The 13,521-nt window shown below is 33.9% G+C and overlaps 1 protein-coding gene across 2 annotated transcripts; it reads right to left on the reverse strand.

The window, feature by feature from the left end:
- Window positions 1–6,917: 6,917 nt before the first annotated feature.
- Window positions 6,918–12,926, reverse strand: LOC127860199 (coadhesin-like). 2 transcript variants are annotated; one of them, XM_052398127.1, is made up of 9 exons: window positions 12,678–12,926; window positions 11,744–11,923; window positions 11,369–11,548; window positions 9,660–9,839; window positions 9,212–9,391; window positions 8,858–9,060; window positions 8,145–8,298; window positions 7,541–7,630; window positions 6,918–7,159 (listed from the first exon to the last, which is right to left on the reverse strand). In XM_052398127.1, exons 1-8 carry the CDS (start codon window positions 12,685–12,687, stop codon window positions 7,566–7,568), a joined length of 1,152 nt encoding a protein of 383 aa, XP_052254087.1. In that variant the 5' UTR covers window positions 12,688–12,926; the 3' UTR covers window positions 6,918–7,159; window positions 7,541–7,565. The 2 variants fall into 2 exon arrangements, with proteins under 2 accessions (XP_052254087.1, XP_052254086.1); XM_052398126.1 differs by lacking the exon at window positions 6,918–7,159 and having other exon boundaries at window positions 7,258–7,630.
- Between the last annotated feature and the right edge of the window lie 595 nt (window positions 12,927–13,521).

The following is a 13,521-nucleotide window of genomic DNA, read 5'->3' on the forward strand; positions in this document are numbered from 1 at the left end:
CCATAACTAGTTAGTAACCACTGGTCATTTCAAGGTCATTCATTTGAAGGTCAAGGTCACTGTGACCTTGAATGTAAAAATGTTAAAGTTCTTATTTCATGGTATAACTTTGGTATGCTTGGACCTAGAGTCTTCAAACTTGACATGAAGGTTGGCCAGGATTAACAGATGACCACTGGTCATTTCAAGGTCATTCATTTGAAGGTGAAGGTCACTGTGACCTTCAATATAAAAATGTTAAAGTTGTTATAACTTTAGTATGCTTGGACCTAGAGTCTTGAAACTTGACATGAAGGTTGGCCAGAACTAGTAAATAACAACTGGACATTTCAAGGTCATTCATTTGAAGGTCAAGGTCACTGTGACCTTGAATGTAAAAATGTTAAAGTTGTTATAACTTTGGTATGCTTGGACCTAGAGTCTTGAAACTTGACATGAAGGTTGGCCAGAACTAGTAAGTAACCACTGGACATTTCAAGGTCATTCATTTGAAGGTCAAGGTCACTGTGACCTTGAATGTAAAAATGTTAAAGTTCTTATTTCATGTTATAACTTTGGTATGCTTGTACCTAGAGTCTTCAAACTTGAAATAAAGATTGGCCAGTACTAGAAGATGACCACTGGTCATTTCAATGTCATTCATTTGAAGGTCAAGGTCACTGTGACCTTAAATGTTAAAATGTTAAAATTGTTATAACTTTGGTATGATTGGACATAGAGTCTTCAAACTTGACATGAAGGTTTGCAAGCACACTTAGATGACCACTGGTCATTTCAAGGTCATTCATTCTAAGGTCAAGGTCACTGTGACCTTGAATGTAAAAATGTTAAAGTTCTTAAGTGTAGGTATGTGAAAGCAAAACAATAAATAGTATTATTTCATCTAAGTTTATTTTCTTACATTTGATAATGAAATTGATGGAAACTTCAAACAATATGTTACTAATTTGCTAATAAAAAAATTGAGATCAAACTTTCCTAATTGTCAATTCAAGTTCATATTTGTGACCTTAAATGTTATTGTTGTTCATGTATATGCATGCATTCAAAACATAACACAAGGTTTGCTCATGCCTTGAAAAGTACTTACATTTCATTTTGACCTTTGAACAATATTTCAGTAATTTAAGTATTGCATTGACAAAAACACGAAAGGTACTTTCCTGTCATTTAAATCAAAAATCCGGCTTCAATGCGGTCATCTCCGACCGCGGAACTCTTGTTTATATTTATAATGAGCCTCTCAATGAATGTATCGCAACTAGCTCTACCTTCATTCTATTTTACATGTTTCAAATTGTTGACTGACGTGCTGAGTGTTTGTGTCATATTGTATTTGCATTGTTTTTGAGAACATTTCTTTTTTTCTATAATATTAAACAATGCCATCCCTTGTATGTAACTATATTGAATCTGATTAACGTATGTAACGGCTTTTGTCAAAAAACTTTGTCATTACTAGTTTCAAATTAAAGATGTCAGTATTATTACAAATTCAGCATTTGGATGCACTGTGTGTGAATTTGTTTGCCGAACGCAGCCAGATACTTTAAATTTGATTAAAAAATATCACGTGCCTTTTCCCAAAATAAATGTCATTAAATAATCTACTATACGTGGGTCTGTATACAAAGCTACATTTTGATGAATTATGAGGGGAATGCATGCCTTATTTGAAAACATAATTGTATAGACTCAAAGAAGAGATAAGCATTCGTTATATTTTAGCCACATTAAGTTCGTTTAACATATACGATGACTTTTTTTCAAAAGGTGTTGTCATTAAAAACTCTATGAAAAACATGCATTCGCAATAATGGGACAATTTTATTTTTGGTTTACTTTAGACACCGTCACTCCGACTTAAATATGCCACTGTTATTTGCAGCTATTTGCATGGGCTCTGTCATCACAAGCAATATGTTACAAGTGATGCATTGTGTGTTGCTCGGTTTATATACATTATTTCAAAACATTTGAACACACATACGTTTATACAAAGTTAAAACATAAAAAACTAACCTAAATCATAATTTTATTTTTTACAAAAAACATTCTGGCCAAGTAATATGAAGATCGGGAAATAAATTTGGACTTTATAGAGTTTCCGAAATGTGTTTTGTTAAATTTGATCTTTTGATTCCACGTGACCCAGGCATGCATGGCCAACGACTAAAGTTAATAAAAAATCTTACTATATATGAGCAGGCTGTGAGTTAAAATGCTCTTTTAACATGAAATGAATGTATACAAATCAACGGTTTACAATTAAAAACAAAAAATACTATTGTAATGTCATTATATAAACTAGAAACACATACTTCAAACAATAATTGGTGCTATTTTTAACTGAACTATCAAGAATATTTGCCGAGATTAAATGGTCTTACAAAAACGATGCTGTTGTTTTATCAAAATAAACGTCATTAATTGTAGCTTTTATAAAATTTAAGCCAGTGTATTTTACAATAATATTTAAATCACAGTTAATCATTTAATATAAGCATTGTAAGCATTGTAATACAACTGTCCTCTTTCATTTCATAAAGAGATCAATAACTTTTCCTTTTGAAAAATGTTTTGAGTGCGAAACTAAACATCTGCAATATATGGCACCTGCTAAGGTTTAATTGTTCTCAATGTGGCCTGTTCTTGAATCAGACAATGTTCGAATTTCCGTACATTACACGGTGATGAAGCAAGCTTTAACTACGTGTTAATTGGTTTCATCGATCCCGGATTAACCCATATCCAAGGATTATGTACCGTTAAGTATAAATCGGTGTATAATCTTCTTAGCGTTCTTTATATAATCGCTGAATGACCCCGTCTTGTATTGCCCTGGTTCAAATAAATCTACGTAAGAGGTGGATTATTTAACTGATCGGTTGCATTTTGATTAGTATCCAGTGTGGCGATTCCGTTCAAGGAAGCAGGTGGGTTTGGTGTGTGGTCGTAAGGTACGATTCTGGGACATACTCCTAGTCAACTTCATTTGTAGCATGATGTGAAAAGTCAGTACTTAATAAATCCATGCATCAATATATAGGTGTAAAGCAACGATGATGTATACGTGTCATTGCTTGTGAGTTCGCGTTTCACACATATTTAACAAAAACCAATACACGTAAACCTTATTAATGTATGTTAAAGTGGGTTATATTGTTAAAAAAATGCTTTTATAAAACTCCTTGTTTTCCTAAGAAGTTCAAATTATATGCTCAAATTCGTTTTTCGCCTGCACATTTCCAGTATAATGAATGACGTATAATGACGTATTTAAAATCATAACAGACTATTTTCTATTTTAAATTTTACATAGTATTACATATCGGCATGGCAAGTATCTTAATCATTCATTATATCTTAAGTTAACATCGGAAACTATTATATAAACGTGGTTTGGAAATACGTTGAATATAACATAAAAATACATGTAAGTTTAGTTTTTATTAAAAAGTTAGTAATATCTATTCATTTTATCTCATGATAACGTGGATTTTGCAAATTAATGGGAATGGTAAGCAAGAATAATCAGTCACCAACTATTCAGAAATGATAGTGTACATTACTAATTTACTATTTTTATATTCCACGACAATCAAACGCTGAACAGTCTGAAAACTCATCTTTCAGTCGTTTTGTCATATTGGTACTAGTGGCAATTGTTTTAAAATTCATACATTTTACGTTACGGTGTGCATTATTTGAATACGTTCGTTCGTCCGAGGTTAAGATGTATGTGTTGAATGCCCCAAATGTCAAATGTAAAAAATAATTCTTGATAATGAATAATGTCTATTGAGGGTCATAATTCCATATTAATCTGAAATTAAAAACACATATACGCCGTTTTGCCTCATCGGATATATGATGAAAATTCAACATATAGCATCTTACGAGGACTTAACTACTTATATATCGTAATTGTATAGGTGGATTTGGATATTGAAATATAATTTGGTGATTTGTTATTAATGAAATATTAATGTGGGCTCAACCACAATTGCAAGACCTTCACTCAGTATGTTTTATACTTGTGTAAGCGGATTATGAACATATTTAACATGGATTAATTTACTGGTTACCTCGGCTTACTTTTTTTGAACAGCATACCACGTATACAGTATGTTTGGCGTATTTCAATAATTTATATCATATTTGTTAAACAGTCATTGATCAAATGTTGATTAGTGCAAATCCAGCCACGCTCAATCATTCGCCACCGTACAGGACAGATGTGGTTCCTCAGGGCACTATGTCCTCCACCCACGGCGCAATGCCATTTCACAGTCAAATACTACACCAAACCGGTAATAACTGCAACTGGTAGGTCATATTTAAACTTAATGCATCCATTTACGTGTCTTTGAATATTATGTAGGCAAATGTGCTGATGCACAACAATGGTCCTCGCATATGCGCAATGACATCAAACACACGCACACACACTTAAATGTTTTAGCTCAATCTTAAATCAGTTAACGTTAGTTTTTATACATTTCATTGGTGGCAATCAGCACTAACACAGGTGTTTTATTGGTTTCTGACAATGTAAATTTGTTTATTATATAATGGCATTATGTAATAATAGCTGCGGATCGTTTGAAAAAAAAAACACAGCTTTCTTATGTTTTATATGACGATATGTTAGTATTGTACAAAAACAAAAACAATAATTCAGCTCAGCGGATAACCGACACACCTGTTACCCACACCCCTCATTGATTTTATGTGCACACCTTTTAAACGCTTTCCATAATTTTAATTGAGTGGCGAAACTGCATTTGCATTTAATTTCGTAGCGGTATAAAGTTCTTTTATATACAACTTGTACATGTTTGTATCTATATGTGATGATAAAGAGAAAAGCATACCTTTATTATATGCTTATAATTTATACTTTTCTATCATCATAACCCGTACTCACCCCCCCCCCCCCCCAACAGAAAAATATGACGTTGGATGTATTATAAAAAGTCCGTACGTTGTCTTTACCACCGTCGCAACCCGTCCATAACCCTATAAGCTTTGACGGATTTGATTTTAAACTTTTTTAAAGTGGCATTACTACTCAAAATCAACGAAAATTTCGTACAATTGTTCGTAAAATAAACTTAACCAATTAAAAATCAGTGTTCCTTATGGCAATTGCCGAAATTTCAACGCCTGATGTGGTCTGGTAAAATATATGTTTGTAGATACAAAATGCTCGTTTTTATTATTGTTTTGCATATCTATTCATACGACACTTGAACACTAAAATGGTGTTCGTGTGTCGTATGAATAGATATATTCGCGGGAATTAATTGTGGCCACAAATAAATAAAAACGAGCAGTTTGTATCTACCAAAATCTATGTAATCATACCACATCTAGCGTTGAAATCTTGACTATTGCTATAAGGAACACTGATTGTTAAGGTGTTAACTTTATTTTACGAAATACTTAACGAAATATTCGTTGATATTGAGCGTTACAGAGACTTTAAATGTTGATAGTAGTTGAGAGGATATAATTTTAACATGATTTAGCCAAGCCGTCCCATTACTAAGGGTATATTAAGCCTATAATTTATTGTCCGTACATATAGGATCTGGCACGAGTTGTTATATCATACCATATTTTATTAAACGAGTTCAGGAATTTTGTTAGTAAGAGAGCCTTTGGCGAGCTTACTAACGAATTTCATGGACGAGTTTAATAAATATGGTATGATACGACAACGAGTGTTAGATCTTTTTAATCACATGTTTTTAAATGAGCAAATTGAAATATTTACGCAAACATAATTATATATCCCGAATGTTGTTTACATTTCGTGACGTCATTTGACGTTGCAACGTCATTTTAGCAAAATAACAATATTTATTTTATGCTTTCCGGTGGTTTATAAAGAAATATCAGTGAAATAAAATTGGTATTCCATTGTTTTAAACAGTGAAAAATAACAATGAAAAATATCGATATTTTTCACTGTTTTACTGTGAAATGACGTCATTTTTTCGACGAAATGACGTCATTAATCCAGCGAAATCATCCAGTTAAACTCATTTACAATGTAAATAAACGGTAAAAAAGCATAAAATAAAAAGAAAATTTGTTGGATTCGATGGAATATCGATTTTATTTCACCCGTGATCATAGAAAATATATATATTCACTCGTGGCTTCGCCACTCGTGAAAATATTGTTTTCTATGATCACTCGTGAAATAAAATCGATATTCCACCGAATCCAACAAATATCCTCTATGTGATTGGTCAATAAACGAAAACTAAGCCAATGCAAACGCTTAAAAATGTTGTATTACACATGTGTAATAAAAAAAATATGTAATGGTTGTATTAAATGGGAAACAGGTTATAGTATGTGATAAAATGGTATACATGCATATACTTTTTGAAGGATTTTAATGAAACGCGACAACCCTTAAAAGGCATTAGTAACAACACGGTTTAACCCATAGGTAAAGATGTAGAGCCTACAATGTCAGTCTGTTGGCTCATTTTTATCATTTTTATACTCCTTGATGGATTTGCAGTAAAAGTTATAGGCTATACAATTTTTTGAAAAGTATTAATCAGAAAAAGTGGTTCCATGTAAAGGTCAAAACTAGAAGGACAAAAGTTTTAGCCTCTAATATTGTCTTTCCATCCGGTCATCAAGGTAGACACACTACAATTAAAGACTGTACTAAATCATGCTTACATTTTATTGAGCTATTGCGTTTTCTTAATGTTAGTGCTTAGTTTTTTACAGATAATGTTTTCAAAAGGTAATATTTTAAAATGTCGTAGATCTTAAATTGCATTAGGGAGGAACCATAACTCTTTTTTTGCACTTTCAGATTTTGTCCGAGCTTATGATGGGTATCGAAATAAAACTGAAATATGCGTATTTGTATTTTTAAAGACTTTATTTTAGAACTTCAAACATAAAAAGAAGAAAGACAAAGCATTTAAAATAAACGATACTTCTACACAAAGAACAACATCAGCTATTGAAAAGCCTAGAACATGTATTTATATATTAACATCGTTATATGTGTCTCAACCATTGAAGCATAGTCGTTATGTTAACGAATATGTGGTGATGTTGAAAAATGACCATAACTGTCTTTATCCGAATAATTTCAAGAACATCCGAATGACGTTATCTGTAAAAATGTACAAAAAAGTATATCAATGTGAAACAATTTGTTTTTACAAGCAGTAACAATCTTTTTTGCGAGTCTATATTTTTTAAACATCACGTGATTTAATTGGTTTACACACGAACATTAAATGTGCAGATAAATAATATATAACGACAATCAAAAACGGATAGAATACATCTAAAATACAAAAATAGTTTTATAAATGTCAGATCAATCCAATAATACTTAATACTAATTACCTAACAAAATTATACTTGAAACTAATTAACATTAAACTGGATAGTATCAACCGCTGTTAAAATACAGACTAAAGTATTTCTAGTAAAATACACTGTATCGATTCATTTCATTGTTACAATTTAATACTCTAATTAAGGACACCTGTGCTGGTAAGTTTGTTTTATTATCAAATATGCAGCAAGTTGATGATCGCCATCATGACGGCCAATGTCCCAATGGTGGCCTTCAGAGCTGAAACATACAGGAGCCTCGCTCTAAATAAACATGGCTTAATGCTTGTGCGTAAAGTTTCATCCTGTGTCAGCCTTAATTATTTTTTCGCTGAAAAGAAACTCCCTATAAACGAAACATTCCATAAACATTGATAGAGACGTCTATGATTTGCCTGTGTAACATACACAGGCTAATCGAGGATGACACTTTGCGAATATTGACTCAACTTCATTTGCTCAGAGATAGGTTCAGATTGTTTTCTTTGGCATGTGCATGAGTTTAACTCAATTGCGTCTGAACGCAATCAGAAGAACACATCATGGTCAATCTTATTGCCTATTCCTTATATATTATCACACCGTATACATCGTACATATTAATCAGTTTTTTTATCTACAATATTCAGTGTCAATTGTGCTGAAATTAGTACAACAGAATGAACATTCATACAGATAAATATAACGTTTATGAAAAAAAAAATCCTTAAAAAATAATCCTTAAATGGTTTTGATCAGTCACTTTGACTTCAAACCTTTCGCGTTGCTCTTGCAGGTTGTTGGACACTGGGCCCATGTCTTGCTTTCGTCACTTCCGTCAGCACAGTCCTCCGCGCAGTCGCAAACGAACAGGTCCTCAATGCACGTGATCGAGCCCGTCTTGCAGGCGAAGAAGCCGTTAGGACACTTCTGCTCGACGAAATTAAATTGTATGTGTACTCGAAGACATCAAATGACGTCAACGTAAAAACATGTTTAATAAACAAAAACAATACCTTTAATGGTGTAGGATTTTATTATTTATTTTATGCTTTCCGGTGGTTTATAGATAAATATCAGTGAAATAAAACTGGTATTCCACTGTTTTAAACAGTGAAAAATAACAGTGAAAAATATTGATATTTGTCACTGTTTTACTGTGAAATGACGTCATTTTTTCAACGAAATGACGTCATAAATTCAGCGAAAGTATCCAGTTTAATTAACTCATTTACAATGTAAATAAACGATGAAAAAAACATAAAATAAAAAGAAAATTTGTTGGATTTGATGGAATATCGATTTTAATTCACTCGAGATCATAGAAAATATATTTTTTCACTCGTGGCTGCGCCACTCGTGAAAATATTGTTTTCTATGATCACTCGTGAAATAAAATCGATATTCCACCGAATCCAACAAATATCCTCTATTTATTAATAGAAATAATGTCGAAATACATAATTATGCTGTACGATGTGTAACATACCTGTACAGAGTAAGCGTTTGCATTCGGGTCAATTGGACACTTCTCGCTGCTACACGTCTTTGTCTCCATCGCACTGCCAAAGCAAGGGGCACCACCGCCTTTAGGAGCCGGGTTGTCGCAGTATCGAACCCTCTGGGATTTTCCGCCCCCACAGGTTTTAGAGCAAACGGACCAGGCCTGCCATTTTCCCCATGTTCCGTCCACTTTAAGAGCAAAATGATATCATGTCTTGTAAGATCTATTCCAATTTCCGGCACATATTTGTATACGGACGATTTAAGCCATAAAGGTACCTTATGCAAAATGTCATGATCCTGCAAGGTTAATGAACCGTGGTATATATGGCCAATTTACCTTTGCACGGTACACCAGTATCGCAAACTTCGGAATCGTCAGGTGAACCAATAACGGCACAGGAAGCGCCGTCGTACTGCGGCTCCGGGTTGGTACAGGTTCTTGTGCGGTTGATGAAGCCAGACCCACACTCAGCTGAACATTTAGACCAGCCAGACCAGTCAGCGTATCCTCCATCGACTTAAATATAAAATAATGTATGATTACAATGATTAAATTATATTAAATATTATGTCAAGTTCAAAACATATGAAGTATTATGCTTGATTGCATCCGTTAACAATATGGTTCAAACTTACTCAGACTCTTTGTTTACCATCGTATAACAATATTTGGAAATATTGCTATGATATAAATTAATAGTGATGTATGCGCATAATAATAATACGTTTATTGACCTAGCTCAAGTAATCGATATATTGATCTCATTAAGATCTAATTGACACACTTGGACACATGATTCCCGCGTCGCAAGCTTCTTCTTCGTTGTTCGCCCCAAACTTGTCGCAATTTGCCCCATTGTGCAGCGGTGTGGGGTTAGAGCACGTCCTTGACCTTGACATTGATCCTTTTTCGCACGTGACTGAGCACGCTGACCACATTGTCCAGGAAGTGTAGCCACCGTCGACTGAAATATTAAATAAAGCGTTAAATAGATAAGCTTTGCTCTCTTCATCGGTAGAAATGTATATGAGCAAACTCGGATAACACAATTATTAAATGGCGTCTGCGCGTTCTTGGTCAAGATTTTGCAAATAACTAATCGCAGTCGCGACACGATACGGTCACATATTTAACCAGGCATTTGAATGTCGTTTAAATGAAGGCTCCATGATAAACTTATTATGGATCATTGTTATTGGTAATTCTAACTTGGCAAATTGATTACACACGTTTATAAAACCACGTAGAGAGCTAGACGGTGCAGATATCGGTACTTCTCTCTCACCAAGTGTCAGTAAGTATACATGTATGCATGTGGCGAATTACGTACCAAAAGAGTTCTAAGATATGTAGCCACCATTACTCCCATTATTTTCATTGCCGTGACCGGCGCAATCTTACTTAAATGTGAGACTCGTTGTATACATCATCTGTTAATATTTCTGGTAAAACAAATGGTAAGTTGGCAACCAAATTGGAGAACAATATCATATTTTATGACAAATTATACTTTAATATTGCAACGATAATCAACTGTTGTACAATTGTACTGTGCATTACCATGTACACATATTATCCATTTTTAGAACATCTAAAGGGAACGTAAGAAAGGTATGCGTAGTTTTCCTATTTGATGATATATTACTTATATATATGAAAAACACTTAATTTAATAATCAAATATTCAAATTAAAGCGAGTATATACAATTTTGTCAAATATAAATGATTTTATATAAGATGTGTAAAAAACTTATTATATATACCTTTCAATATAAAATAAATTAAAAGTTCAGAAGAAGATGTGTCGAATAATGCGAAATAAGCAAGATATTTAATTCTGAAATCGAAAACGGCTGTACAGTCGAATTGGCCAGCATGTATATCATTCATGTACGATGTGAATCTAAACTTAGTTTAACGGTTCATTTCAAATTTCTGCAAAGATATTTATTCATACGACACACGAACACTAAATCTGGTCCTAATAAAAAGACGAATGCTTCGGTTATTGTAGGAAAATATGTTTGTCACAATCGACTCTGGGCGCTGATTTGTCTTTGCTGCATTTTAGGAAATTCGTATTTAATGTATAATTGTTCGTGCCTAATTTGTGTTATTGTAACGTATTTAATAAATTTATTATAATTAACACATATAAAAATCGTATATACTCGCTTTAAGCGTTTTATGAACAACGAATATTCAGGCTACATAATAAATTACTAAGACAATACATGCCGATGTTCTTTAAAATATAATAAAGGTCTGCATAAATATTCGTATTTTTATACAAAATTGATGGGCCAAGTTGACCGCATGAATGTCATTACACTTAAGTGGCAACGAGTTTCGTACTTAAATAAGACGAATACGACGCTCTTTGTAATTATGGAAGAATTCAAAAACACATAAGGCGTTTTTAATTCGCAATAGTTTTGCAATATACCACAACAATTAATTAATAGTACCAATAGCAGTTGGGGAATACATACTGGGGCACATAATTCCGGCATTACAACTCGATGTTTCAGACGCCGCTCCAAGGGAGTTACAGTTTGCGCCATTGTGCTGAGGTGCTGGATTTGTACAGGATCTTGATCGGATTTTCGTGCCGTCCTCGCACGTGACAGAGCACATGCCCCAAGCGCTCCACGAGGTGTAGCCGCCGTTTACTGAAATTGATTAACTTAACTTTATATTCGTTACAAATAATGCACATGTAACTCAACGCAAACATGCGGTACCCCAAAAAGGCCCATTATTCAGCATAGATATCGAATGTCGCAGTGAAGTGATAAAGAGAAAACGTAAAAATGCCTACGACTTGTCAACAATTAACATCAGTATAAGCATTCGGGCATACTCACTAGGACACATAATTCCGGTATTACAACTCGATGTTTCAGTAGCCGCTCCAAGGGAGGTGCAGTCTGCGCCCTTGTGCTGGGGTGCGGGGTTCGAGCAGGATCTTGACCGGGTCCATATGCCGCTTGCGCACGTGACTGAACACGTGCCCCATGAGCTCCACGAGGTGTAGCCGCCGTTTACTACATGAATGACAGGAATAACTTAGAAAGTACTTTAATGTTAAATCGGATTGCGAATGTTATAACGCCAAATGATTAACAAATTTTTATAGTATATTGTGACGTATAATTATTTTTATGATATTGTGCAATTGTTTAGTTTAAGGCTAAAAACGTCTAGTTATAAGAATAATGCGACAATTTCATGAGTACGCCGAGAAAGTATTTTCAGCTCGAATATGCGAGAACAATAAAAATCGTAATCAATTAATGTGTTCACGATTGCCTTCCAAGATGATAATCTGTAGACAGGTACTTCTATCTAGTATTATACGCTTTTTGATGTGGATGCATTTTAGATATAAGTTTCTTTTAGAAACGTGAGTTAGTTCTGCAAGCCATAATGTGGCATCAGTATGACCTTAACATTATTACCACACTAAGCACTTAAAGGCTGTATTTAAATAACCTAATTGTAATAAACGTTTTATTATTGTATCGATTTGTAGTGCTTTATCTCTTAATTAATGCTGATTAAACAATTAAAGGATTTAAATACTTTTGATAAAAAATGTATAAGTGGCTCAATGTAAACATTTTTCTATTGCATAAGGGTCCCATATCCTTCATGTGCATCGAGTGCTTTGGTTAGTTTGGGCTTATTCGTCCGTGTCAAGAATACAGGAACTATTCACAAGGGCAGAAGACTTTCTTAATTGGCAAGAGTATTTTAATACATATCAACATGAAACATATAGCATTTGGAGACACCTACTTGGACACATAATTCCGGTATTACAAGCCGTTGCTTCAGTAGCCGCTCCAAGGGAGGTGCAGTCTGCGCCTTTGTGCTGGGGTGCGGGATTCGTGCAGGATCTAGACCGGGTCCACGTGCCGCTCGCACACGTGACTGAGCACGTGCCCCAAGGGCTCCACGCGGTGTAGCCACCGTTTACTATGATAGGATTAACTTAGACGGAATATATTTTTGATTTATTTACATTTGCAACTTCTGTTAATAACTTCTTACAAACCAGGTGAATTCATAAACGAAATGTATGTCAATTCACAATCACTAAGACACCAAAAATTTTTTCTTTAATTTTTGCAACAGTTTGTATTAGTATACCGTGAAAGTATGATTTTACACACATCCTTTATTTGGTTATTTAGAAACGGACAAATTGAATAAAATAGCTTATAATTATATTGTATTCGTCTTCTAAGATGATGTTATGCAGTCAGACACGACATATACAGTTTAATATGCCCTTTTATGTTGACGCACTTAAAATAGACTTTTGTAGACAATAACTTAGCTTTTCAAAACACGAACAGCTAGTATTTAAATGATTTGATTATGTTTTATACAAGTTCAATTTGTTATGAACAATTCGATATTGTATTTATCTAGTGTTTATCCCATTTGTTGTAAATATCAAACTCACAACATCTAATAAAATGCTGAGCAAACTTTCACAACATATTTAAATTGCGTAAATTGCACATCATGCCTAATTCAATTGTGTCTTTGCCGCTTAAAAGCTGCTTTCACACCGTGTTCATAGATTGACGCATTCAACGGAGAATGAACCGACGGGGTTTTCAATACATTTTTT

Source organism: Dreissena polymorpha, chromosome 15, assembly GCF_020536995.1.
Source record: "Dreissena polymorpha isolate Duluth1 chromosome 15, UMN_Dpol_1.0, whole genome shotgun sequence".
NCBI classification, from domain to species: Eukaryota; Metazoa; Mollusca; class Bivalvia; order Myida; family Dreissenidae; genus Dreissena; species Dreissena polymorpha.

What these genes read in the sequence shown, in the direction of transcription:
- LOC127860199 (XM_052398127.1), bottom strand. An exon ending in TGCCGGAATTATGTGCCCCA is followed by an intron (nt 9,840 to 11,368) that starts GTATGTATTCCC and finishes TTAATATTTCAG; the next exon opens with TCGACGGTGGCTACACTTCC. An exon ending in CAAACGCTTACTCTGTACAG is followed by an intron (nt 8,299 to 8,857) that starts GTATGTTACACA and finishes TTCGTCGAGCAG; the next exon opens with AAGTGTCCTAACGGCTTCTT.